Source organism: Heliangelus exortis, chromosome 12, assembly GCF_036169615.1.
Source record: "Heliangelus exortis chromosome 12, bHelExo1.hap1, whole genome shotgun sequence".
Lineage (NCBI taxonomy): Eukaryota > Metazoa > Chordata > Aves > Apodiformes > Trochilidae > Heliangelus > Heliangelus exortis.
The window spans coordinates 7,110,932-7,136,120 of NC_092433.1; the positions used below are offsets into that span (position 1 = coordinate 7,110,932).

Genomic DNA, 25,189 nt, shown 5'->3' on the forward strand with positions numbered 1-25,189 from the left:
AGGCGGGTAGTGGTGGGGGGCTGAGAGCAGCCTCAGGCTGCTGCTGCCCCAGTTTAATTCACTGCCAAATGTGTGTCACCACCCACAGAACTGCAACAGGGGGCTGTGAAGCTGAGCCAAAGCCTGGTGGTCCGGAGACGCCTTAAGCCTGGAGAGGCCGGGTGACCTGCCACTGCTGCAGTGTGACATGGAACAGGAGCAGGGGAGAGGGTGCCCCAAAGCATCACCCAACTCGCCAGCTGCGAGGAGAGAAAGCGAGACGGGAAATTTAGGACAGCCTTTGTGTTTGGACCAGACCATGAGAGACTGGGGCTCTGAGGGGAAAATGAAACCTCTCCTTAGAAATTCTTTTTATCCCAGGAACCTTCTCCGTATCGTATTTCGGGCCATTTATTTGTCCTGCTGGCTGAGGCTATCGCAGCCGCCCTGTCCTGCACACAGAGTGGCCGGTGATGAGAAGCTGGAAACAACCCCCTCATTTTTCAGAAAAAGCCAGAGGAGAGGTGTGAGGGTGAAGGACAGAGCCTACTTATTTCCAAGGAGACATAGCTGGGAAAGAGAGTGGCAGTGGGGGCAGATCACAGGGTGGCTGGGAGCAGGCACCCCCTCCTGCACCACAAACTGTCACCTGCAGTGGGAATGGAGGAGGGATGAAGGGGTGCTGGGACAGATAAGGGGAGGAATTGCTCCAACAGCAATGCCTGCTTGCAGGGATCTGCTGCTCTTCATCCCATGGCCCTTGTGCCAGGACTGCCCTGGTTCCCTCATGCCTGCCCAGAGACCCAGACTCAGAGCCACTGACATCACCCTGAGGGAGATGGCCAAGGTCCACACACCCACCAAGATGGTGGGTCTAAGAAGAAGGCTCCATTCCTTTTTGTGTTTTCTCAGCATCCTTAACGCCTCGTTACCCTGTGTGGGTGGAGGGTAGCAGAAGAACTGTGGACAGCTGAGGCCAAGGGGGAAGGTCTTGCTGGCGTGGGAGGCATAGGGCCAAGCTCCATAGTGCTTGTAAGGGGGTTGTACCCATAGGCAGGGGAGGAAGAAGCTCCTGCTTTTGCAGGCAGCACCACAGGGGCCCCAGACTGGTGGGAGCAGAGTGGGGAACTAAGGCACGTGTGGAGTGCAGAGGGCTCCAAGGTGCCCAGCCTGGGGCAAGAAGGACCAAGGCAGAGCTATCGGCACTGCTGCATGGCACCTGCCAGTGGCTGCCTTGGACGGAAGTGTGCCGTGGTGTGCAGGGAGAATGGTGCTGGGCAGGGAGCGCACAGGGACCAGCAGATCCTGCAGCGGAGGAATGCTAGGGGACCAGTACGGGGCAGGATCAACCAGGGGCTGGCAAGTCCCCGCGCAGAGGGATGCAGGGCAGGTATCACGCAGAGGCTGCCAGGTCCCGGGGCAGCGGGGTGCCAGGGGCCGGGAGCAGGGCAGGGATCGCCCGTCCCTCCTGGCCTGCGGGTCGGGGGCTACAGGGGTGGGGCGGTAACCAAGGTGGGGGGCGGCAGAAGGAGCGAGGTGGGGCCGGGGGAAGGAGCCCCGCTCCCTGCCCAAGGAGTTGCAGTATGTGGGAGGCGGTTTCTCGACGGATCTGGAGCTCTCACAAAGCCGCTGCTCGCCCGGGCTGGGCTCCCCGCTGCCTCCCGCCGCCCCCCGCCGCCCCCCGCCGCCCGCCTCGGCAGACAAAGGAGGAACGGCGTTTATTTCTTCGTTTCCCAGACCCGCCGTCAGGGTGGTGGGCGCCAGAGGCCAACCGAGCCTCCCGCGGCCTCGCTCAGCGGGGCACCGTCGGCACGAAGCAACAAAAGCCCGGGGCCGGAGGTGAGCGGCAGGGGCGGCGGCGGGACTCGAACGCGCGGACCCGGGGCGGTGGGCGGGGCTTTGCAAATGATCTATCCCCGCACCAAGCACAGGGGTTGCGGTGCCCGGCGGGGGCCTGGCCCCGCCCCTCCCCGCCCATGGCCCCGCCCCCGCCGCTCCCCGGGCCGGGGCCGCCGCGGCAGTCGCGGCCGTGAGATGGCGGGGGGCCGCGGGCGCCCGGCGCGGCGCTGAGCCCCGCCGCCCTACACCCACCCCGCCCCTGCCGCCGGGACCCCCGCAGAGGTAAGGGCGGGACAGGGCGGCAAAGCCAGGCGGGGGACGCTCCGGGAAAAACTTTCCGCCGCTCGGAACTCTGCGTGTGTGTCGTGTGTGTGTGTGTGTGTGTGTGTGTGTGTGTGTGTGTCCCACACACCGGTAACTTGCCGGTAAAACGGGCAGGTGGGGGCTGGTGCCTGCCGTCCCGAGCTGGCGGCGACACCGGGAGCTTTGCAGCCCACACACCCCCCCTCTCCCGGCAATGGTGGATAGGGGGTCCCTGCCTGTCCCCCCAACTCCTGGAAGCTCACGGCTGGGATTGCGTTCCCCGGACCCGCTCGGGAACAGGGGGACTGTCCTCGGGAGAAGGGGACGCGGTACCTGCAGGCGACGCAGGTTGGCAGAGAGCTGCCGGGGCAGGGGGGCTGCGGCAGGGCTCAGCGGCGGGGGGTACACAAGGAGGGGGTGCTGACGGCGGGCAGAGTCCCCCCACCACTGTGGAGTGGGCAGCCGTAACCCGCCCCGCTGGGACCCCCCGCGCCTGTGGGACCTCGAGCCAAGAGGGGCTGGGGTGCGGGAGGACGGGGAACAGGGACCGGGCTCTCCCCGGGGACAGGCCAGGCGTGCAGGAGGGCCGGCGGGGCAAAGTTGTGCAAAGTTGCTCCCCGGGTGCGAGGGGCAGCGGCAGATGATTAGCGTTATTTTATTTTATTTTATTTGTTAATTTTTTTCCCCCATTCCCGCCGGTGGCATCGCATGCTCGGGCGCCGTGGCTGAGAGGTGGGGCGGGCTTCTCTCCCGCTCCCCATCCTGTCTTCATTTCTTTTCCCTCCCAAAACGTCCCTGCTCGCCAGGCTGGCTTCTGAGGCTGCTGGGACCAGGCGTGTAGGCAGCTCTTACCTACGAGCCCCCTTCTGCACCCCGTCCGCCCCGGCGTCTCTGCCCCTCAAAGGAGTCCCTATTCCAGCCAAGAAAATCTTTCCTCCTGTATTGCTTCGTCTCGTCGATGGTGGTTTGACCGGCCTGGGGAGGGGGGATAAAGCCGAGCGGGATTTTTATCTTCCTGCGGCAGTACCAGAAATGGCCAAACTTTGATTGCCAAGAAAAAAAAAAACAACAAAAATCAACCCAACCCCCGGGCAGACCGGGTGCTGGGCGGGAGGAACGTGGCCGCTCTCCCCTGGAGTTTCCAGTTTCCCCGGAGCGCAAATGATCGTGGAAATAGAGATTTTCCGGCCAAGGTGCGCTCCAGTGGGCCATTTTTTCTTTTTGCTTCCTTGGAATCTGCCTTTCACGGCCGGGCCTGGGTGCCCCCGCTCTCTGCCGGCCCTTTCCCCCCTCCTCGCCCTGCGCTCGCTGCGCTCCCCTCCTCTCCCTCTTTTCCTTTGTTTGCCATCTCGCTCCCTGTCTCTGACGCGTACGCCGCTCCATCCAAATGCAATAGTGCGATTTGCCAGAATTATTTCCTAAAGCTGCCGGGGAGAGGGGGGGGGAAAGATTTGCATGGAAGTGGGGGGGATATTTAACTGCAACCAACTGGAGTTTTGGCTGGCGGAGGAACTAGGGGCTCGGGCTGTCCCGGCCCGGCGCTGCTGGGAAGGGCAGAGCCTGGGAAAGGGTGGGAGAAAGGGAGAGGACAGCCTGGAAGGGGACCGAATGCCAGTATAATGGAGCTGAGCTGGGTGTGCTCAGGGCGAGAGGAGCACATCGAAATATTTACTCACTTCAGAGACAAGAGTGGAAAAAAAAGAAAAAACTGACCCCCAGGGAACGGCAACGCCACCGCGCTCCGGGTCTTGCCCCGCTGCTGGAGGGGCCGCGGCGGTGCCCGCTTGCTGGTGACAGTGTTGCTGATGCCCTTGTCCTGCTCGGGGCTGGAGGCGGTGTCGTGTGTGCTGAGCACTCGGGGAGGGGCCCACCGGACCACCCGGGTGGGCTGCGGACAGAGCCCCGAGGGGCGGGATCTCCCCCTTGCAGCTCCGGGTCCCTCTCTCTGAGTGCCCCGAAAGGTTCCCAGCCATCCGCCCCGCACCTTCGGCTGTGCCCGTCACCCGTGGGGCGGCGCGGTGGCAGCTGGCAGAGCCGTGGAGGGTATGTGGCTCCTGGGGCTGGCACGGTGGGCACTACCGATGCAATGTACTGACTGGCAGCGTCCTTCCCCTCTGTTCAGAGCCTCTTCGGCTGTGGCCCACCTGGGTAGCCCAGTACAGCGCATCCCACCCCGGGCGTGCAGCTCCCTCCCTGGGGATGCGAGGGGGTTCTATCCACGGGCCTCCTCCCAGATCCTGTCCACAGCGTCTTCCCGAGCCCCGGGAGTGGGGCCTGGACCCGAGAGGACGGTGCCTTTCGGGGAGGCAACAGGGCACACCGGGGGGCACTGCGTGCCGTGCCGGGGTACGTGTGTGGCTTGCTGGAGGCAGCTTGGCGGGCTCCGCTCTGTGCCGGAGCCCCAGGGAGTCCAGCTGCCTGGCACACAGGCAGGGCTTTTTTTTCTTCTTCCTCTTTTATTTATGAAAAAAAAAAATCTCCTTTTTTCTCCTTTTTTTTTTTTTTTTTTTTTTTTTTCCTTGTACGTTCTTGGAATAATGAAGTCCAGATTTCCTTCATGTTGGAAAGATTTGATCCCGGCTCTGCTCACGCTGTGGCTTTGCTGGGGGCTGGGAGGAGAGGTGGCGGGAGTGGGCGAGAGCAGGGGCTGGGACCCCCCTAGGTTCCAGGGCGGGGATGCTGGAGGCTGGGGGGGTGCGGGGCGATGCTTCTCACCTGGGCAAGGCTTGCCGGTTTGGGTGGGGGAGCGCGCTGCAGCCGTGCTCGCCGGCGAGCTCACCCTACACGCTTGGCTTGGCACCCAGGGAGGTAAGGCTGGGTACCCCCCGATTCCTACCCTCCTCTCCCCAGCCTATGGAGCAAGCTTTAGCTGAACACACCCCGTGTCTCCCCAGGGCTGGTCCCTGGTCCTTCTCCGGGACTGCTGCCTGCCGGCGGGCGGTGAAAAACAGAACGGGGAGATGTGAGGGGCTTGTACCGCCTCCCGGAAGGAGGTAAAGTGATGGGTGCAGCAAACTGATGTCCCTCCCTGTCCCTCTTTGGCAGGCTCGGCCTCCCTCGGACTTGCCTTGACCGCGGCGTCCAGGCGCGTGTCCACCATGCCCGTGGTCGGTGTCCTCCTCTGGGCCACCCTGCTGACTCTGGGCTGGCGGGCTGCCCACACCAAGGACCACGGCTTCGCTACCCCCAGGGTCCAGCTCTCCTTCAAAGGTAAGAACCCGACCGTGAGAATCAGGGAGGGGGGCCAGGGTGGGACCCCACGAAGGTGGAGGAGACCAGAGGCACCCCGGTCCAGGCTGCTCCTCCTCACCTGGGAGGACAGGCTGCACCCCTAGAAATCTTCATGGGCATCCGTATCCGGGTGTCGTTGAGCTCCCAGTCTGCCCCTCCCTCCAAGTCTGAGGAGGGGGCTGGTAGCCTGCCTACTCGTCCCTCGTGGGTGGGTGGCTCCCTCCATCTGGTGAAGCAGGGTGCTGAGGTACAGGGAGGCCCCCAGGCAGCGCCCCGAGTCCCAGACAGCAGCTTGACGCCACCCCGACCCCCCAGCTGGTATTAACGCCTGGGAGCTGGCAGGGAGCCGGCGAGAGGCAGGAGGGAGGTGATGCCTGGAGGGGGGGAAGGGGCTTAACCCTTTGGTAGTGGGACTGCCCGACCCACCCAGCCCACGTGGGGAGCTGGGGGGTGTCAGTTTTGGGGTGTACATTGGCAGAGGGCTGGTCCTGAGCTCCTGCAACGGGGAGGCTGAGAGAGGGTAGGATGGGGAGGGTGGGTGGGTAAAGCAGGGCTTTGGGATTGCAAATTTCATGGAGAGAAACCGAAGCTGCCCCCACCAGCACGGTGTGTTCAATGCTGCCATCGCTCTGCTGGGGTCAGCTGCCTGCTTGGATGTCCCCTAGCCCAGGGATGCCTGTCAGGAGGGTGACAAGCATGTGAAGACTCCTGTCTGCCTTCCCTTGGGGTCCTGGGGAGAGGAGGGGGCCGTGCCACCTGTGCCCCCGCTGTGCTTTGTCCTTGGTCCATACAAATCCGGTGAGCCTGGGGTGGGGTGGCAGAGCCAGGGGTGGGCAAACACGGCACAGGCAGGGTGAGCCGCTGGCGTTAAAGACTGGTCTCAGCAGGAAAAATGGCTGGTATGAAGAGGCTGGGGACAAGTCCAGGCTGGAAAGGAGTGAACGGTTCCTCCCTGTGTGGCAGGCACTGCTTTCCCCTCCAGCAGGCAGTTTCGGAGGGTTTTGGGGGGCTGCTGGGGAGCTTTGGCCACTGCTGTTGCTTTCTGGGGCTGTGTCCCTCATCCTGGCTTGCAGCATCTCCTCCTCGCAGCCGTGGTGAGAGGAGGCTCCAGCAAAGCTCTGTCTGGATCTGGCAGCCACCACCCCGGCAAGGTGTGTGTTAACACCCATGGCCATCCCGCAGCCATTGGCTGCCCCAGCAGCAGGATTAATTCCGCATAAGTGTAGTTAGGCCTGCTGTGCCAAAGTGGGGTGGGGGCTGGTTTGGAGTTGGGTTTTTTGGCCATGGTTTGGTGGACCAGAAGTACCTGGGAGTGTCACTTGGGTCCTTGCCCCTCCTGCCTGCAGGCAGTTGTTCCTTGGGGTGGTCTGGCAAGGCTCTCTCTGCCTGAAGATGGGATTCACAGAAGGAGAAGGGGCTGTTAACTCTTGCACACAGAAAAGAAATTCTGGCAGCAAACCAGATCAGAGCACATCGGGATGGGGAAGGGACACTGCTTGTCCCTTCTCTACCCGAGGTCCTGTAGCTGTGGTGAATTACCTTGGAGTCTTCCTTAGGGGCCAGCCAGGAGCAGCACACTGAGCTGCTGGTAAGCAGCTTTCCCAAGTCAATAATCTTGGATGCCATGGGGCTGTGAGATGTGGGGAGCAGCAGCTCTTCCCCACCAACCTGGTCCCTTCTCTTGTGTTGGGAGATGGGGCTGGTACCCAAATCTCAGCCCCAAATCCCCCAGGGTGGCTGCAGGTCCTGGGGCTCAGAGTGGTGGGAGCTGAGCTGTGGGACACTGATGTGGTGAGTTGGGTGGGGCTCTGCTGGCAGGGATAGGGCCAGGGTACCATGGGGGATCCAGAGGTCATTGGAGTGGGCATAGCTGGATTGCAGCTCCCCTCCAGCAGCATCTCTGGGCCAAGGCACTGCCCAGTGGGACCGAGGTGACCGTGGATTTGTGTTGATGCCCAGCAAGGTGCCAGAGAAGGAACTGTGCCAGCGGGAGTCCCTGTGTCCCCCCACCCCGGTGCCTCACCTCGGCCGTGCTGCTGGAGCCCCGCCAGCCCCGGGAGCGTCTCTGGGTTTGTTTGCCTTTGCTTGTTATTGCACGCTGGAGGTTTGTCGCAGCTCCCCGGGGCCTGCGTCATCCTCCACGGAGCCCCATCATCTCGGAGTGCCAAAAAAACAAAACAAAAAAAAAAAAAAAAAAAAAAAAGGCAAAAAAGAACCCCTTGTAAAACAACCAAGCTATAGGAAAGAGGCTAGAGCCTTCGTCCTAGTGTAGGGTGATGGGCTGGACAAGGTCCTGGTCTTCCCTCCCCTCCCTATCCCGTGACCCTCACGCTCTCTGTTCGTCTGTCCTCCCTCTCAAGGCTTTCCTGTCCGTGTGTCGGCAGAAGGAAGGTGACCAGCACGGAAAGAACAGTGTTGGGAGCGGCTCCGGCACGGCTCCCTTTTGCCAACAGCTCTTCCCAGATCCCAGCCCTGTGCCGGCCAGAAATAGGGTGGATATTTTTAATCATCTCCTTGCTAACAATTCTCCCCCTCTCCCGTACACATCCTGCGGCCCCCTCTCCTCCGGGCTTTCTCCATGCCAGGGGCTTGGGCACCGAAAAGGTCGGTGCTTTTCCCGCGGGGATGCAGGAGGTGGTGGTGATGATGATGATGATGATGATGACTGATTCATGCCCCCGTGTCCTGCTCCCTGTTCGGCGTGGGAAAAGCATGCTGGAAGGAAGGGTGGGCTCTCGCCCCGCATCGCCGCGGGAAGCCCTCGAGGTCAGGGCTCTCCACGGGGCTTCAAAGGGAGATCCGCTCCCCTCAACACATACACACACGTACCCGCCGTGGTGACGGGAACTGCCGTGCCGGCACCTCTCAGAAAAGCCTCGGCAAAGGTCCAGCCAGGGGGCAGCCCTGGCTGGGAGGGGCCTGGTAAGAGGCAGGGCAGTTCCTGTAGGCGAAAAAAAAATATCTTTAAAAAGAATAAATCAAGAGCCACACTCTCCTCTTGGCTTTGCTGCCCGCCCTCTACGTGACCTGGCTCCTGGATGCCTTGTGCCTCAGTTTCTCCTGCTGCCCCGCTGGCATCTTGGCTGGTGGTGGGGGACATCGTCACTCTTGATCCAGGGCGGGGGGGTGGCAGATGGCTGGAGAGGAGCCCAGTGAGGGGGACACGTCCCCGGGGGCCGCCCTGGCGCCCTCCTAAGCTGCCGCAGCTGTGGGCACTGCTTGGCGACAGCAGACCAGGATAAAGTTGGGGGGGGATGCACGGGCACGGCCAAGGGCTTGGGGACAGCCAGCCCTGGGGATGTGCCGGGGGGGTGGCTCGTGCTGGCGGTGCCCACCCTGGTGTGGGTGGGTCAGGGGGGGCGTTGGCCCCCCATGCCGTTCCTCAGAGTCCTCAAAGTGTGTGGGGGACGCCACGGTCCCCTATGCCATACTCTGGGGCACACAGACGTGGGGCTGAACCCTCCGACCCCTAAGAGGATTTCTATGGCTGGGGCAGTGGGGGGGCTGAGGCAGGGCCCCCCCCTGCCCGCCGGGACCGGCTGCCGCCGGGGCTGAGCCTCCCTGGCTCTGGCTGCGGAGCTCCATAATCTCCTTAAACCCCCAACATGCGATTGCAGCTCTCCCCCTCCCACCTCCCATCAAGGCAATATCTAATAAGCTCATTATCACTCAAATTAATGAAGGTCCCTCTGGAGCAGCACAGCCCTGGGGTCCTGGCGTGTGTGTGTGAATATGTGTGTGTCCCGACCTTGCCTGGAGCACCCCCAGCTTCCCCGCTTTTTGGCAGGGAACAAACGGCCTGGGAAGACTGTCCGTTTCCTGCCCGGAACCATGCCCGGCTCCAAGAGCTGCGGAGGAAAATCATGGCAAAAAAACCCAAAACAACCACCAACAAACCATAAACAAACAAAATAAACCCCAAACCAAAAATGCCTAAAGGCAACAGATAGGGAACCCCTAGCTCAGCCCTTTGCTTTTGGGGAAATTAAGGTGTGGATTTTTTTGTGAAGCCAGGCACCTTCCCAAAGGGGTTTTCCTGCTGCTGGAGCATCCCCAGGCCCAGCTCCCCACTGGGGACCGGGGGCACCACTGCTGGGTGATGTTTGTTGGGGATAAAGTCCCCCGGCCAGCGATGCTCGCTGGGGCACGTCCCCGCACGAGTGCTCCGGGCAGGCTCACAGGGGAATGAATCAGCGGTTTCGGCTGAAAAATGTGGTTTTCCTTTCCTATAGTGAGTTGTGGTTTTTTGGTTTTTTTTTTTTGTTTGTTTGTTTTTTGGGTTTTTTAGGTTTTTTTTTTAGGTTTTTTTTGTTTTGGCCTGCACCCAACTGGCCGGGCTGCCATAGCCGGGGGATTGCCCAGCCGGCCCTGCTTTTATCCTGAGGGATTTGACCCGGGCGGCCGCGGCACCTGTCCCGTGGAACGGGTGCCAATGCTGGGCGATGCTCCTGGGAGGGGCGGGCGGGCAGCTAGGGGGGGTGTGGAAGGCAGTGAGAGGGAGCTGGAGCCATTTCATCTCCCAAGCCCTGGCAAGGCAGCTTCGGTTTCCTCCCACCTGTGAATCGGTTAAATGGGAAAAGAGCTTGGCTGGGGGCCACGGAAATTCTCTTATTACATGTAATTAGCTTAATTACATCATAAATAACCCATCAAGGGGTAGCGGAGTGACGCTCAAACAAATAAGCAATCCTGCTTTCATCGGGCGACCCACCCAACTCTTTGATCAGCCCCAATAACAACAAATGCTTTAAACACACGAGGGGCTACATCCAGCCCTCTACCAGCATCGCTCCCCGTACCTCCTCTCCACACGGTACCCAAAAAGCTGCATCCCAAATTTTAAGCAGGGAAATAAAAAAATAATGAGAGGGAAGCATCTTGAAAATCTGAGGCGTGCTTACAAATTTGTGAGATTAAACGCTTCGAGAGCGAGCTGGGATTTCTCCCTGCTGGGCCAGGCTCCCTCGGGATCAGCGCTGAGCTTCTCCATCGGCATTTGGAGTGAATTCATTCGCCTCCGTGCAAAGAAAGGGCTCCCGAGAGGTGCTGCTGCTGCCAGCCGGGTGGGGAGCAGTTATTGAATATAAACACGCCGTGTAATTTACATGCTAATTATGTTGAATGCGCTACAAGCTCATAATTAGAAACTAATTAGGTGAGAGCGCCTGTAATTGGTTTTGGGGGTACAGCCCATGGTGCACCTGGGGAAGTGATCGTCTGGGATTCTAGGGGCATTAACTTCTTGCTGGTGCCCTGGTGATGTTTGGGGGTCTCGAGGGGGCTTGGAAGGCTGGGGTTGAGTGAGCAGCTCCCCAGGATACTCACTATAAAGGGGAGCCCCAAAATCTCACCCTTTCTTTGGAGATGCGCTCCAGACTCTGTGGCGATGGGCAGGGACCGGTCATCACTGCCTGATGGGGACAGTAGTGGCAGCCAATAAGGGCGGAGGTGTGGGGGCAGTTGCTGGGCTGTGAATTCATCCTGAATGTGATTTTACGGAGGAAATTTGGCTTTGCAGAGCGTGTAATGGGGCGGTGCCGCGGGCAGAGCCCAGCATCTCCCCACGCTGCCTGCCGAGGGGCTGCCGGGTTCCCGGCCGCCGCCATCGCTTGAGGGTGCGGGGTAATTGCAATTTCAACGCCCAAGGCTACCAAATGATGGGGAGGGGGTTGCTGGGGGGAGGAGGACTCCGTGGAATGCTTTGTGGGGACAGTCTCTGTAAAGGCCCCGGGCCCTGGAGAGGCCACCCTGGCTGCGATGCCGGGCGGCTCCTGGCTCCGGTGCTGGGCAATTAAAACGGGATTAGGCTCCCGGCCAGGCGAGGAAGCTCCGCTGGTGCTGGGGTTGGCGGCGGGGATGCGGGAGGGAATGTGCTCATCAGAGCTCATCGGTTAGCGAACGCCCTACCCCAGCCCCTGGGGGAGCCCCCCGCCCCGCTCCAGCCCCGGGCACCCACTGTGGCTGCCCGGAGCAGGTTTGGGAGCGCGGGGGTGGGGGATTAGGTGGGGCGGGCAGGGTGGTGGTGGGTCGGGAGGTCAGAGGTTGGGGCGGGGTCTCCGTCCCCTTTGGAGAGGGCGTCACGGGGCAGTGGGTCTGTCACTGCCTCGCTTTGGGGGTGTCCCCTCTGATCGTTGGGGCGTGGGGAGCTGAATGGGTTCCCCGGCGGGGGGCCAGGGCCCTTTGTGCTGCTGGCTCCCGCTCCTGCTAAGCCCCGGGGCCCTCCTTCCTGATGGGTGAAGGATATTTGTGACCATTACAGGCATGGGACCCTCCGCCGCCAGTGTCCTGGCAGCACCTGGCTTAGCTGCGTGGTTCCGGGGTGGAGAGGAGGGTGAGGACAGGAGCGTGTCCCCAGGAGAAGCTCGACGTGGTGTCCCCAGGCCCAGCCGTGATGGCAAATGCGGGGCTGTCCCTCTACGGGACATCATGTTTTATCTGCCACCCCGCCTCTGCTGCATCGGCGGCTCTGCCCCGCAGGGGATGGATGGGACTGCGGTGACCGTGATGGGTCCCTGGCTCTGGGGACAACCTGTCCTACTCTGCCTGCGTCACCCCGCAGCTGGAGGTGCCCTGCCCTTTCCTGGCGCTGAGCACACATGTGCTACACGGGGCACAGGCACACACGGGAGCATGTGGGGGGCACACACACACGCGCGCATGCACACACAGTGCAGGGGCCAGCAGGGCAGCCACAAGCACTGTGACAGTCAAGGACTGGACCTAGTGCACCGTGGGACAGGCAGAGGACACTGTGGGACAGGCAGAGGGCACTGAGAGACAGACAGAGTATGCTGTGGGAGAAGTAGGGGACACCACAGGACAGGCAGGGAACACTTGGATAGGCAAGGGATGTTGTGGGTGGTGGGTGAGACAGCTCTGGTGATGGAGCATCTGGAGCCCAGATGGGAGAGTGGAGGAGTAGCGTGCCATGAGGGGAGAGCAGCAGGGACTGGGACACCACTGCTGTCCAGGGGACAGAGCAGGTTCTCCTGGTGAAAACTGTGGGCACATATCTGGCCATTCCCCAGAAACCCTGTGACTCCTTGAAGGGTGGGCTTCCATGGAGATGCCCCTTTCCCACTGGGGAGCCAGGGAGCATGGCACAATCCCCTACCCCTCCCGGTCTCCAAGGAGGGCAGTGCCCTGTGTCGGTAGGGAAGGGACCCTGGCGACACCCAGAGGGACATTGCCAGCCCTGCTTGGGGTGGGGAAGCAGGAGGTCAGGGAGCTCTGGGATCAGCAGCTGGCTGCTGGATTCCTGCCCGGCCCTGCCTGGAAGCTGGTGTGTTCCTTCCTGCTACTCATGCGGGGACCATGCCCTGGTCCCTGGGGGCTGTCCCCAGCCCCAGCACCCAATGCCTGCACAGGGCACAGTCCTCCATGGCGAGACAAACTCTCCAGGTTGGGTATGCTTGTGGGGCTAGTGTCCCATGGGGGTGGCATCCAAAGGGGATGACACCTCCAAAGAGGGTGGCATCTGAAACATATGGTATCCAATAGAGGTGACATCTGATGGCATCTGATGGTATCCAAAGACAGTGGCACCTCTGAAGAGAGTGGGACCTCCAAAGTGAGTGACATCTGGGCCAGATGTCATACATGGAGGTGACATCTGATGGCTGGGGTGGCATCCAAAAGAGCTGACACCTCTAAAAGGGGTGGCATGTGCAGAAGATGGTGGGGGTAGAGTCCTCTGTCTTGCTCGTGCCCTGGCCCCTGCCACGTGGTCCTTGGCACCGGCCCACATCATCTGCAGCACTTCTGCCTTCCATCTGGCTGCCTCATTGCACTTGTGAATATTCATGACCCTCATTATCCTCTTTCATTCGTGGCTCCCACACTCAAGCTAAAAATAACTTCCCAGGGGGGGATGGGGTGGGCGTGTGGGGGGGAGGCTTGTCCCTCCTTGGGAGATGGCTCCTTCGGTTCCCAGCTCCCCCATCCCGGGAGCCAGTGGCTTGACTGGGACATGGGAACACAAGGCAGGAGAAAGACAGTGCCAGAGATTGTGAGAGCTGTGGCACTCACGGAAGAGGATTTGACTGCTGGAAGGCGGTCGCCGTGGCTGGAAAGTGGGCACCATGGCCTTGGAGGGTGCGCACCTTCCAGGTACCCACCTCCTCTCTCAGGACATCCTCCAGGCTTGGACTTGGGGGCAGGGGTGGCACTGGGACAAGTTGGGGGTCCCCAGGGTGCTGACATATGTCCCTTCCCCCCCACAGAGCTGAAGGCGACGGGCACAGCACACTTCTTCAACTTCCTCCTCAACTCCAGTGACTACCGCATCCTGCTGAAAGATGAGGACCATGACCGCATGTACGTGGGCAGCAAGGACTACATCCTCTCGCTGGACCTCCACGACATCAACCGTGAGCCCCTCATTGTAAGCTGCCATTGCAGGGCACGGGTGATACTGGGGCAAGAGATTGGTGGGTGGTGGTGGGGAAGAGGTGGAGCCAAGTGGGACTCCAGGTCTCTCTTGGTCTGGTGTCTCCACAGATCCACTGGCCAGCATCCCAGCAGAGGATTGAGGAGTGCATCCTGTCGGGCAAGAACAGCAATGTGAGTGGTCACCACAAACCCCTTTCTGGAAGAAGCAGGAAGGCTGGTGGCCAGCACCAGAGGGGGATTTGTGTGTCCTACCTTGGACTCCTCTGAGTCCCCTGTAGCTTAGAAGCACCTGCAGCCATGCCAGAATAGGGTGGCTCTCCAAGGTGTTGTGGTGTCCTGCCATCCATCCCTTTTGTCTGAGCTGTGCAGGTTCTGCAGAAGGAGAAGCTCCCCACACTGCTTCCTCCCACCATCCAGGGCTGGGTCCTCTGGCATTCCGGCTCATGGCTCGTGCCAACCCCTAAACTGTGCCTCCCCATGCCAATTGTCATCCCACAACAACCCATTGCCCTGCACCAACCCTGATCCATGCCAGGACAAGCCCCATGTCAACCTGAGATCCATGCCATCCCATTACCCATATCAACCTATGACAATACCAACCCCTGTCCCTGTCCCAGTCCATAGACCCACACCATGTTCTATGCCAACCTCCCACCTTCTGAGCTCCTCGTCCTTGTCCTGCTTCCTCCCTTCCTCAGCTTCTACCCTGTGCCAGGGACCCGCTGGTGACCACCCCAGCGTGGGTGCCAATAGGCAGTGAAGGGGATGCCCTTGTCCCCTGGTTAGGGTTGTCACCCCCTCCTCTCCTTCCCAGGGGGAGTGCGGCAACTTCATCCGTCTGATCCAGCCCTGGAACCGGACCCACCTCTATGTTTGCGGCACCGGTGCCTACAACCCCATCTGCACCTTCGTCAACCGTGGGCGCAAAGCCCAGGTGAGGGGTGAGAGGGTGGGGGTGTGCTGAGCCCAGCCTGGTGGTGCTGGCACAGCCGCTTTGGGCCTGCAGTGGGGTGCAGAAGGATGGCACAGCACTGTGTGGCTCTGCCAGGGGACTTGTGGGGGCAGCGGGTTGGGGGGAAGCAGCAGGCTGGGGGTGACCATGGCTAATGATGCTGTGCTACTGAGGACTTTTCTGCACACTGCAACGGGGCCTCCCTGGTTGGACTCCAACACCACATTCCATGCTACGTGCCCTCCCTCCCCGCTGGCTGCAGACACCATTGGATTGGTGCTGGGGTGGGGGACATCTCCTGCCCTGGCTTCCCACCCAGCACTGGGACACCAAGCCCTCCACTGTGGACATGGAGGATGCCCAGTACCTCGCCACCTTTGCACAGGGAGAACCATGAGAGGGACAACACCAGCTTGTGTGGCTGTGCTGGGGTGACCCTGGATGTCACCCAGCCCTGAGAACCTTGGCATGCAAAAAGAGGGTGTCATTGAAGACACATGCCACCAGGCTGGACATGTGGCAGACAGAGGAGTGCTTTCTGGATGGCCTTGGGAAGGAGTGTGGGATCTGTGTGTAGCTGTCCTGCCAGGTGTCTGTCCACCAGTGGCAGGTTCTGGACTGCATCCTGACCTGTGATCAGATCAAGCTGGGTGCCACGAGTCCAAGCTGAGGGAGGAGCACGACGCTGGACCTGGAGGATGGGCACATGCCCCAGTGTCCTGGAGCCTGGCATATACACCAAGAGAAGTGGATGCTGCTCAGGTAATGCAGCAATGGGATGTTACTGGGACCAGACGGCAGCGGCAGCCTTTGAGGAGCACTGGAGTTGCTCATTCAATTGAGTACAGCATCAAGTGTCTCCTCCACTAGAGACAGCAGTGGTGTGTCAGGGACAGGGGGTCCCAGTGACCCCTGGAGTGCCAGTGGCTCAGCACTGGGGCATTTCTCCATTTCTCAGCTAGCTGGGTGGCAGTGCCAGTGTTCTGTCCCCAGGTGTGAGCTCAACCTCATGGCAGTCCCCTTTCTGCTCTCTCCTGCCTCTCACGGGGGTACCCCAGTTCTGTGGGATAGAGCAGGATCCATCCTGGCAAAGATCCTGCTGGAGGCCAGCCCAACCCAGCACCCCAGCTCTTGGGGTCCCCCCACCCGCCCCCGCCCTGGGGGGTCCTTCCCCCCCCGCTGGCGCTAACTCTCTGCCCTGCTCCTTTTCCCCAGGGGTTTCCGCCGAGCCAGCCCGGAGGCCGGGAAAGCAGATCCACCGACAGCCCCCTCAGCCCGAGACCAGCACAGAGCAAGGTGGGAACCGGTCAGGGAGCCCGCCGCAGCCGTGCCCACCTCTCCACCAGGGCACACCAGAGCCGTGGGCTCCTTCTCCTTCCCACCGGCATGGTCCTGAACCCGTGCCGTGAGCATCCCCTGCCACCTCCTTCCCTCTCGGCACAACATGCTCTGGCCTCAGGCCTGGCATCTCCACTCTCTTTCTCTCACTAACTCCTTCCTCCCAGGCCATGTACGGTCCCCCTGTAGGGGACACTGTCAGGGATGGTGGTTCCCCCTGTCTCACTGCTGGTTTTACCCAGCTCCAGGCTTGTTGTGTCCCTTGGAAGCAGGGCCATGCGTTAGCAGAGCCATGGGGCTCCATATAGTTCAGGGGAGCAATATTCAGGAGATATTTTGGTAGGGTCTACAAAAACATCACTAAGCTTCTGCTTCACCATGCCCTGGGAAGGGCTTGTGTCATCCCAGCAGACAAGCAGGCTCAGGAAGGCAATGGCGTCCCCGTCCCCTGACAGTGTCACCCCCCAAGCCTCTCCCCTCTGGACTAATGTGGGTCAGTGCATGGGCTGGGGAACGTGTGGGGCACAGGCACCCCGTGGCAGCCTGGGGCTCTCTCCAGCCCCCCCACACTTAGGGTGGTGGTAGGTGGGCACAGGGTGATGCTTGGCCAGAGGCAGATTCTGCTGCTGTTCTCCCCAGCAGAGGGGAAGCACTGCTCCCAGTCCAGCCCCCCATTCTTCCCTCCCTCCTGGATCTGTCCCCACTGCCTGGTGGGAGAAGACCCCTGGTGCAGCTGCCCATGCCCTGAGAAGGGGCTCCCTGGGGGCTGCCAGCACCTCTCCCCAGCATCTCTGGTACATCTGGGGGTGTGTCGGCCCTACTGGCACTGGCAGTGGCTTGTGAGTGTCCTATCCAGGAGGGTGTGGTGGCATGGACAGGTTCAGGGCCACACTGGAAGACCAGATTGTCTCTGTGAAGGGTTTGTCCAGCTCAGGAGTGGTGCTGGCACCCAGCAGTGGCATTGGTGATGGTGACAGTGGCACAGGTGGCTCAGTGTGGCGATGGGGATGGTGACAGCATGGCCATGCCCATCTCAGGCTGGGGTGTCCCAGAGGATTTTGTGTGCATCTCTGGAGGCAGCGTGGGTTTTGCCCCTGGCTGGGGATGTGCAATAGTGCTGGGGATGGCCAAGGGAAAGGCAGAGGTGACAGCAAGGACACAGCTCTTAACAGCATGGGGTGAATTCCCCAGAGCAGACGCAGTGTCTCACCCTGATACCACCCTGGTGGAGCTCACTGGAAAACAGGCCCTGGCAAGAGGAGCATGGTGTGTCTGACAGCTGAGCTCTGCCACTGCTCAAACCCCACCAGCTGGAACTACCAGAGCTGTGTGACCTGAAACTGTCCAGGTGATGCTGCATGGCACAGCTGGTCAGATCGAAGAGGTGACTGGAAGAAGATGTTTGCCCAGAAGTGAACGTGCGGGATGGAACTCCTATTTCAGCCTGACATCTTGGCCAAGTCTTCAACCAGTGGAGGGCACAGAGGAGCACCCAGCAACAGCAGAGGAATAGCACACAAGTTCTTGATCTTCTCAGGAGACCTGCAGATCCCTGATGTGATCCATCTGCATCTGTCCTGGCTTCTGGGCTCCACTCCAGGGGAGGCTGCCTCTCCTGATGGCCTTCAGAAGGTGCCATGGGTTTGGATGGGTTCAAGTCTAACCAGATCCTTGGTTTGCTTCCTTCTCCAGGATTATGTCTTCTACTTGGAGCCAGACAAGCTGGAGTCAGGCAAGGGAAAGTGTTCCTATGACCCCAAAGTTGACACCGTCTCTGCATTAATAAGTGAGTTCTGTAGTTGCCTGGGGCCAGCGCTGCCTGCATGGACACGGGGGACATTCAGGCAAGATGGGACAATTTCTGCCACTGTCTCCCTGCGTTACCCAAAAATCCCACAGGAGGCAGGCTCATGCCCCTGCCCCTCCTGCCCACTCCAGCTGTGGATAGCCAGGCACTGTGATGCCCAGTCCTTGGGCATCTGTCCTAGCACCAGGCAATGGTGCTTACAGATCAGTGCCAACCTCCTGAGCTCTCTGGAGTGGCCAAAGGCAGTAGCTCTTGGTTGCCTGGTGGCTACCAGCAAGATCTGGGGCTGGATGGAGACCAAGGCAGTGGGAGAGGGTGGATGGATGTGACTAGCTGGGGGACCCCCATCTGATCTCTGCCCTCTGCAGATGAAGAGCTCTATGCCGGTGTCTACATCGACTTCATGGGCACGGACGCAGCCATCTTCCGCACCATGGGCAAGCAGACAGCCATGAGGACAGACCAGTACAACTCACGCTGGCTCAATGGTGAGTTTTGGGGTGTCATTGGCCCAGGTTCCCTGGGGACCCCATGGTGATAACATCTGTCATGTTGTGCTGCATCTTTCTCCCAGGACAGAGACAGAAGCCAGTGTGGACAGGTGGCTGGGTGGTGGTGTGGGATGGATGGGGGAGTGGCTGAGTGGTTGAAAGATGGGTGGATGGATGGATGGATGGACGGATGGTTGATGGATGGATGGGTGGATGGGTGGAAGGAAGGAAGGAAGGAAGGAAGGAAGGAAGGAAGGAAATAAGGAAATCTAGGCAGAAGAGCAGAGGCATAGCTGTGTGTGGCATGGAGACAGTCATCCTTGGGGCGTTGCTGGTTGGTGGGGTCAGCCAGCTGATGAGAGATGGGGCTGGCTCTGCCAGAGTTGGTGCGTGGGATTCTGCAGGGCTGAGATGTCAACCATGTCGCCTGCGATCAGTGACCCCAAGCGCTCATCCTGCCCCCCTCGGAGCACCCCTGCCTGTGGGGCAGCAGCTGAGTAAACAGAGCCAAGCAGATGGGCTGGTCCTGCTGGGCTGGGGAGCCGGCGGGGCAGTAACCCGAAGAGGGGGAGCTGTCAGCACAGGCTGGACAACGCCTGATGGATGGCAGGGAGAAGCTTCCTGAGAAGTTTCCAGGCTGTGTGGTTCCTCCCTGGGGAGGTGGAAGACCAGTTCCCACCGCCCTGCTTACAGAGCTGCTGGAACCCTCCACCCTGTGGACTTCAGGGATGCTCTGAGCCCCTCCCCAAGCATCGATGACCACCAGAGAGACCTGGTTTCTGAGCCCATGTCTGCAGCTCTGGTCCAGGTCTAGCTCTTGCCCTGTGACCACAGCAATGTTTTTTCAGGAGTGGGACGATGCTGGAGAAGAGGGGGGCTCAGCATCCCCTGTGACACAGGGCAGGGATGCCACTGGGCTGACGGTGCTGTGCCGTGCCGTTCCAGACCCAGCCTTTGTCCGCGCCCAGCTCATCCCTGACAGCAGTGAGAGGAACGATGACAAGCTCTACTTCTTCTTCCGAGAGAAGTCAGCCGATTCCCCGCTGAGCCCTGGGGTCTATTCCCGCATCGGGCGCATCTGCCTGGTAGGTGGAGTGTTGAGTGGGCAGGAACGGGGCAGAGGGCAGCCAGGGGGGCAGCCAGGGCTGAGTGTGGGGGTCCCTTCATTGCAGAACGATGATGGGGGCCACTGCTGCCTTGTGAACAAGTGGAGCACCTTCCTGAAGGCCCGGCTCGTCTGCTCTGTGCCAGGACCTGATGGGATCGAGACACACTTTGATGAGCTCCGTGAGTGGATAAGGGGGATGCAGGGGCTTTCTGCACTCCTGTAGGCTTGAGGGACACCCTGGAGAGGTGACACAGTGCCCTGTCTAATGAGGAGGGCTGGGGACCCCCTTGCGGCTCCCACCTCTTACCTCTCCCGTGGGGAGCTGCTCTCCCCCTGTACTGGGGTTCCTGGGTGTGAGTGGGGTCCCTGCCTGACTCCCCTATGGTGACACCCCCATCTTCCTGTCCCAAGAGGACGTCTTCATCCAGCAGACACAGGACAACAAGAACCCCGTTATCTACGCCGTCTTCTCTGCATCAGGGTGAGTGCTGACCCTCCCAACACAGGGTGGCAGGGGGAGGGTCCCCAGAAAAGTGGGGGTCCCAGTTATGCTGCAGTGGCCAACAGCACCAATCCAGAAGGTGCCAGCAGATCCTTTTTCCCAGGTCAGTCTTCAAGGGCTCTGCCGTCTGCGTTTACTCCATGGCTGACATCCGCATGGTCTTCAACGGGCCCTTTGCTCACAAGGAGGGACCCAACTACCAGTGGATGCCTTACACAGGCAAAATGCCCTACCCCCGGCCAGGCACTGTAAGTACCCCCAGCAGTGCAGGGAGAGGGGAGACAGGGCCTGCCAGGCAGCTGGCACCCTCTGACCCTTGCCCAGGTCATGGAGCCCAAGTGATGATCAGAGGTGTGGAGCATCTCTCCTATGGAGACAGGTTGAGAGAGCTGGGACTGCTCAGCCTGAAGAAGAGAAGGCTTCAGGGAAAGCTGGAGAGGGGCTTTTGACAAGGGTGTGTAATGATAGGACAAGGGGTAATGGTTTTAGCTGGATGAGGGGATATTTAGGTTAGACATTAGGAAGAGATTCTTCACCATGAGGGTGGTGAGACATTGGAACAGCTTACCTGGAGAAGTTGTGGATGCTCCATTCCTGGAAGTGTTCCAGGCCAGGTTGGATGGGGCTTGGAGCAACCTGCTTTAATGGGAGGTGTCCCTGCCCGTGTCAGGGGGCTGGAACTAGATGATCTTTAAGGTCGCTTCTAACCCAAACCATGCTGGTTTTGTGCCACAGTGTCCTGGGGGGACCTTCACCCCATCCATGAAGTCAACCAAGGACTACCCCGATGAAGTAATCAACTTCATGCGTGCACACCCGCTGATGTACCACGCCGTCTACCCCACCCACCGACAGCCGCTGGTGGTCCGCACCAATGTCAACTACCGCTTCACCACTGTGGCCGTCGACCAGGTGGACGCGGCAGACGGGCGCTATGAGGTGCTTTTCCTGGGCACAGGTACCCACGCCGCGCACCGCGGGGAATGCAGCATGCTCCGGCGCGGCCCCGGAGGGCACGGCCACCACCAGGGCTGGCCAGAGCATGGTGGCCTCCACCATGCTGGATTGGGGCGAGGGGTTGAGACACCCTCCCTGAGATCCCTGCCCCTTCTTGAGGCTCCGGCCTTGGCCTTCTCCTGCCCCGGTGCCCATCCCATGCATCCCACCATCCCTCCTGGTCCTTCTCCTAGCCCATTTCCTGTCCCCAAGGACAGCAAGCCAGCATGATACCATCCTAGGGGTGTCACCATCCAACCTGGTTCTCTTCCTGCCCTGGCACCCATCCAGCCCAGGGGCATCACCATCCAGCCTCATCTTTTCCTGACCCTGGTGCCCATCCTACGGGCTCTGCTATCCAACCTCATGCTTCTCATTGCCCATCATAAGCCCACTATCATCCAGGCTAAAGCTTTACCTGCCCAATTGTCCGTCCAAGAGGCACCAGCATCCCATGCTGTTCTTTCTCTGCCTATGATGGGGGCACTGTCACCCAGCCTGGTGCTTCCCCTGTCCTAATGTACATCCATCTTGTGACCCATTGTGTTCCTTCTCCTCTCCTGGTGCCTGTCCCCCACGGCTGTCCCCACCTGCCCCGTGTGGTGGCTGTCCCTAGCCACAGGGGGTGACTTGAGCCATTGCATCACACCCCAGGTGCAGCCACCCACTGCTGCAGGAGAGACATGGGGATGGGCTTGGGAGGATCCTTCCTCCTCCCAGCCCCAATAGGGAGCCCCTTCCTGGGAGCGGAGGGCACGAGTACCCAGGGGTGGCACTGAGCTCCTGGGCACCATGGTGTCTTGCAGATCGGGGCACTGTGCAAAAGGTCATTGTGCTCCCCCGGGATGACATGGAGACAGAGGAGCTCATGCTGGAGGAAATCGAAGTGTTCAAGGTAAGGGTTGTCCTGTCTTCCATGCTCTGCTGAGTGTCCTCAACCCAACCAGCCAGCCCCCTGGGACACCAGCCACCCATTAAGGAGCTCTAGAGCAACCTCAAACATTGGTCCTCCTGCCTGATGCTCCCTCACATCTCCCCCTGCTTGTCCCCACCCATCCCAGCTGCCTGCAGGGGGTCTGGGGTGTCCACCCTGGGGCTGCAGCACCAGGCCAGGTGGACATCCCTCCATCTCCTTCACTCCTGCTCCCATCTAGGTGCCCGCACCCATCAAGACAATGACCATCTCCTCCAAGAGGGTGAGTCACAGCACAGAGCAGGGGTCTGGGCAGATCGCATCACAAGCTGGGCCACAGCACTGCCCAGTGTCACCAAAATGGGTGGCCCCAGGGTTGACCTGAGACTGCAGCTCATTCTGGGAGGGAGTTCTTTCAGGGTGGGGTCGAGATGGCATCTCACTGTGTCCTCTTTATCTCCCCAACAGCAACAGCTGTATGTGTCCTCAGCTGTAGGTGTGACCCACCTGGCCCTGCACCGCTGTGATGTGTACGGGGAAGCCTGTGCTGACTGCTGCCTGGCCCGGGACCCATACTGTGCCTGGGATGGCACTGCCTGCACCCGCTACTCTGCCTCCTCCAAGAGGTATGGGGGACCAGAGAAGAGCAGCAGGGAGGGACCCCCCCAGACCCAGGCTGCTCCGCTCACCTCCTGCTTCCCCACAGGCGCAGCCGGCGGCAGGATGTCCGGCACGGCAACCCCATCCGGCAGTGCCGAGGCTACAACTCCAACGGTGGGCACAGCTCAGGGGAACTCTGAGGGCAGGGGGAAGGAGGGGAACAGGGGTGGATGGATGGGCTTGGTGGGGTGATGGTTGTGTGGGTGGATGTACAGGAAGAGGGGGAGCATGGAAGGAATGATGGATGGATGTGTATAGATGGGCGAATGAAAGGATAGATGGATAGATGAATACATTGACGGGGTGAATGTGGATGAGTAGATAGATACATTGGGGATGGAACATGGATGGGTGGATATGTTGGGGAGGAGAAAGCAGATCTGGTTAGATGGGTATGATGAGAAGGATGAGCACAACTTGATAGGTTATGAATGGATGGATGGATGTATGGATGGATGGATGGATGGATGGGTGGATGGGTGGATGGATGGATACTTTAGAGAAGGATAGATGTGGCTGGCTGGCTGGCTGAGCACCCTTGTGATGGCTGCACTAGAGGAAGAGGAGCATGCTTGCAGGGTGTCTGTGGAGCAGGCATACCTGTGGCTGGATGTGGGCAACAGTTCCCCCTTGGAGGGTAGGTGAGCTGGCAAAAGGCCAGCAGGGCTGGGGACGCGGTGGCGTGTGGGTGACTCGGCTGCCCGTGGCCTGCAGCTAACAAGAAGGCGGTGGAGGCCGTGCAGTACGGGGTAGAGGGCAGCACCGCCTTCCTGGAGTGCCAGCCCCGCTCGCCGCAGGCCAGCGTCAAGTGGCTGCTGCAGAAGGACAACAGCGACCGGCGGAAAGAGGTAGGGTAGGGCAGGGTAGGGCAGGGCAGGGCAGGGCAGGGTGCGGGGGGTGCCGGGGAGGGTTGGGGAGGGTGGTTGCGGGCACCCAGAGGCTGAGCTGTGCCACCTCTCACCCCCCCAGCTGCGGGTGGAGGGCCGGGTGCTGCGGACGGAGCAGGGCTTGCTGCTGCGCGCCCTCCAGCTCAGCGACAGCGGCCTCTACTCCTGCACGGCCACTGAGAACAACTTCAAGCACACCGTGACCAAGGTGCAGCTCCGTGTCCTCAGCGGCCGCGCCGTCCACGCTGTGCTGGTCCAGGCGGAGACCCCCCCCGGGCTCCCGGGTGCCCCCACGCCCCGCTACCAGGACCTGCTGCAGCTCCTCAGCCAGCCCGAAATGGGACTCCTGGACCAGTACTGCCAGGGCTACTGGCGGCACACGGCCGCTAGCCCCACCCAGCCGCTGGCTGGTCTCAAAGCCAAGGAGCAGCAGGACCAGAAGAAACCTCGGAACCGCCGGAATCACCAGCCAGAGACCTACGGGCATACATGAAGCTGTCATCATGGACTTTGCTAGCACAGTGGTCTATTTTTCCCCCCTTTTAATATTAAAAATATCTATAAATAAATAAATAAATATATATACATACACATTCATGCACACACGCATGCAGACACACATGCTCCCCCCTCCTGTGGGAGGCCTTATTTATTTGTAGGTTGTATGTAGTCACCAGGGCCATGCCAACCCCACTGTTTGACCCCAGGGAGGAGCAAGGACCCCCAGGGTGGCCACATCTAGCATTGCTGTCCTCCCCCCACTCCACGGGACCCCAGGGTTCTGGTGTGTGGGGACCACCTAGCACTGTGGCCACTGAACCCCTGCAGTTGGGGCATCAGGATCCCTGTGTGAGGGGGTGATAACCTAGGGAGGGGGGACAAACTCCAGCCAGGAGGTGAGGTGGCATCAGGTACTGTCTGCCCCCCACACCTGCAACCTGGCCGTGGCTCTTGGAGCTTCTTGTCTCAGTTTCCCCACCTGATTACTGAGGAGCTTTCAGAAAGGAAGCTGCAGACCACCAGGCAAGCCTAGGAGAAGGGGGCCGTGGGGTATGCAGGCTTGGCAGGGAGACAAAGGACCTTCTGGAGAAGATGTAGGTGCCCAGGCCATGGCAGGGCCTCTGATGGGGTCTTTGGGGGGGAAGGGAAGGAGAAGGGGCTGTGCTGGGGTAAAACTTCAGACAGCTGCCAGCACCCACTGGCATCAACACCCATGGGGGTTTGGGGCACCAAACAGGCACCATCAGCCACCCCCTCGGGGCAGCCCAGCAGGTGTGGAGGGTTGTAAATAATTGTATATGGGGAGCACAGGGGCAGCAGGGGCCAAACAAGTGCCCTCCTACCACAGATAGGGGACACCCCCAAATAAACTCTGGCTTTGGGAAGGATGCAGGAGCCTGTGCGTGCTCTGTTGGGGTTGAGGAGCAGGCCCACTGAACGCCCCTGAGCTCTGCCCCAGAGCCTGGCCAGGGTGTGTGGGGCTGGGATGGAGCCAGTGGGGGGGGGGGAGGGGGTTTGGCAGGGGCCCTGGGAGCACTGGGAAGCCAGGAGTACTGGGAAGGGCAGGAGGCACAGGCAGAAGGCACAGGGGGGGTGTCAGGGGTATTCTGGGTTGGGCTACTGGCGAGTACTGGGTGTTACTGGAGGCACTGGGAGCAGTCAGGGTCAGTACTGGGGTAACTGGGGAAAGTACTGGAACACTAGGATTGGTTCTTGGAAATGGTACTTGGTGGTATTTGAGGCAGGGAGAGGGACTCTCCAGGGGTCACTGGGAGTGGTAGTGGGGGAT

General features: G+C 60.5%; 1 protein-coding gene across 3 annotated transcripts; it reads left to right on the plus strand.

Moving 5' to 3' along the window:
* The first annotated feature begins 1,960 nt into the window (after window positions 1-1,960).
* On the plus strand, window positions 1,961-24,001 carry LOC139801487 (semaphorin-3F-like). 3 transcript variants are annotated; one of them, XM_071755759.1, is made up of 19 exons: window positions 1,961-2,100; window positions 5,167-5,331; window positions 13,575-13,735; window positions 13,852-13,914; window positions 14,561-14,680; window positions 15,914-15,994; window positions 17,729-17,822; window positions 18,212-18,331; window positions 19,280-19,419; window positions 19,507-19,621; window positions 19,854-19,923; window positions 20,048-20,192; window positions 20,680-20,902; window positions 21,747-21,835; window positions 22,095-22,136; window positions 22,322-22,479; window positions 22,560-22,627; window positions 23,228-23,361; window positions 23,483-24,001. In XM_071755759.1, exons 2-19 carry the CDS (start codon window positions 5,220-5,222, stop codon window positions 23,891-23,893), a joined length of 2,346 nt encoding a protein of 781 aa, XP_071611860.1. In that variant the 5' UTR covers window positions 1,961-2,100; window positions 5,167-5,219; the 3' UTR covers window positions 23,894-24,001. The 3 variants fall into 3 exon arrangements, with proteins under 3 accessions (XP_071611860.1, XP_071611862.1, XP_071611861.1); XM_071755760.1 differs by lacking the exon at window positions 1,961-2,100 and adding an exon at window positions 2,449-2,469; XM_071755761.1 differs by lacking the exon at window positions 15,914-15,994.
* The last annotated feature ends 1,188 nt before the right edge of the window (window positions 24,002-25,189 follow it).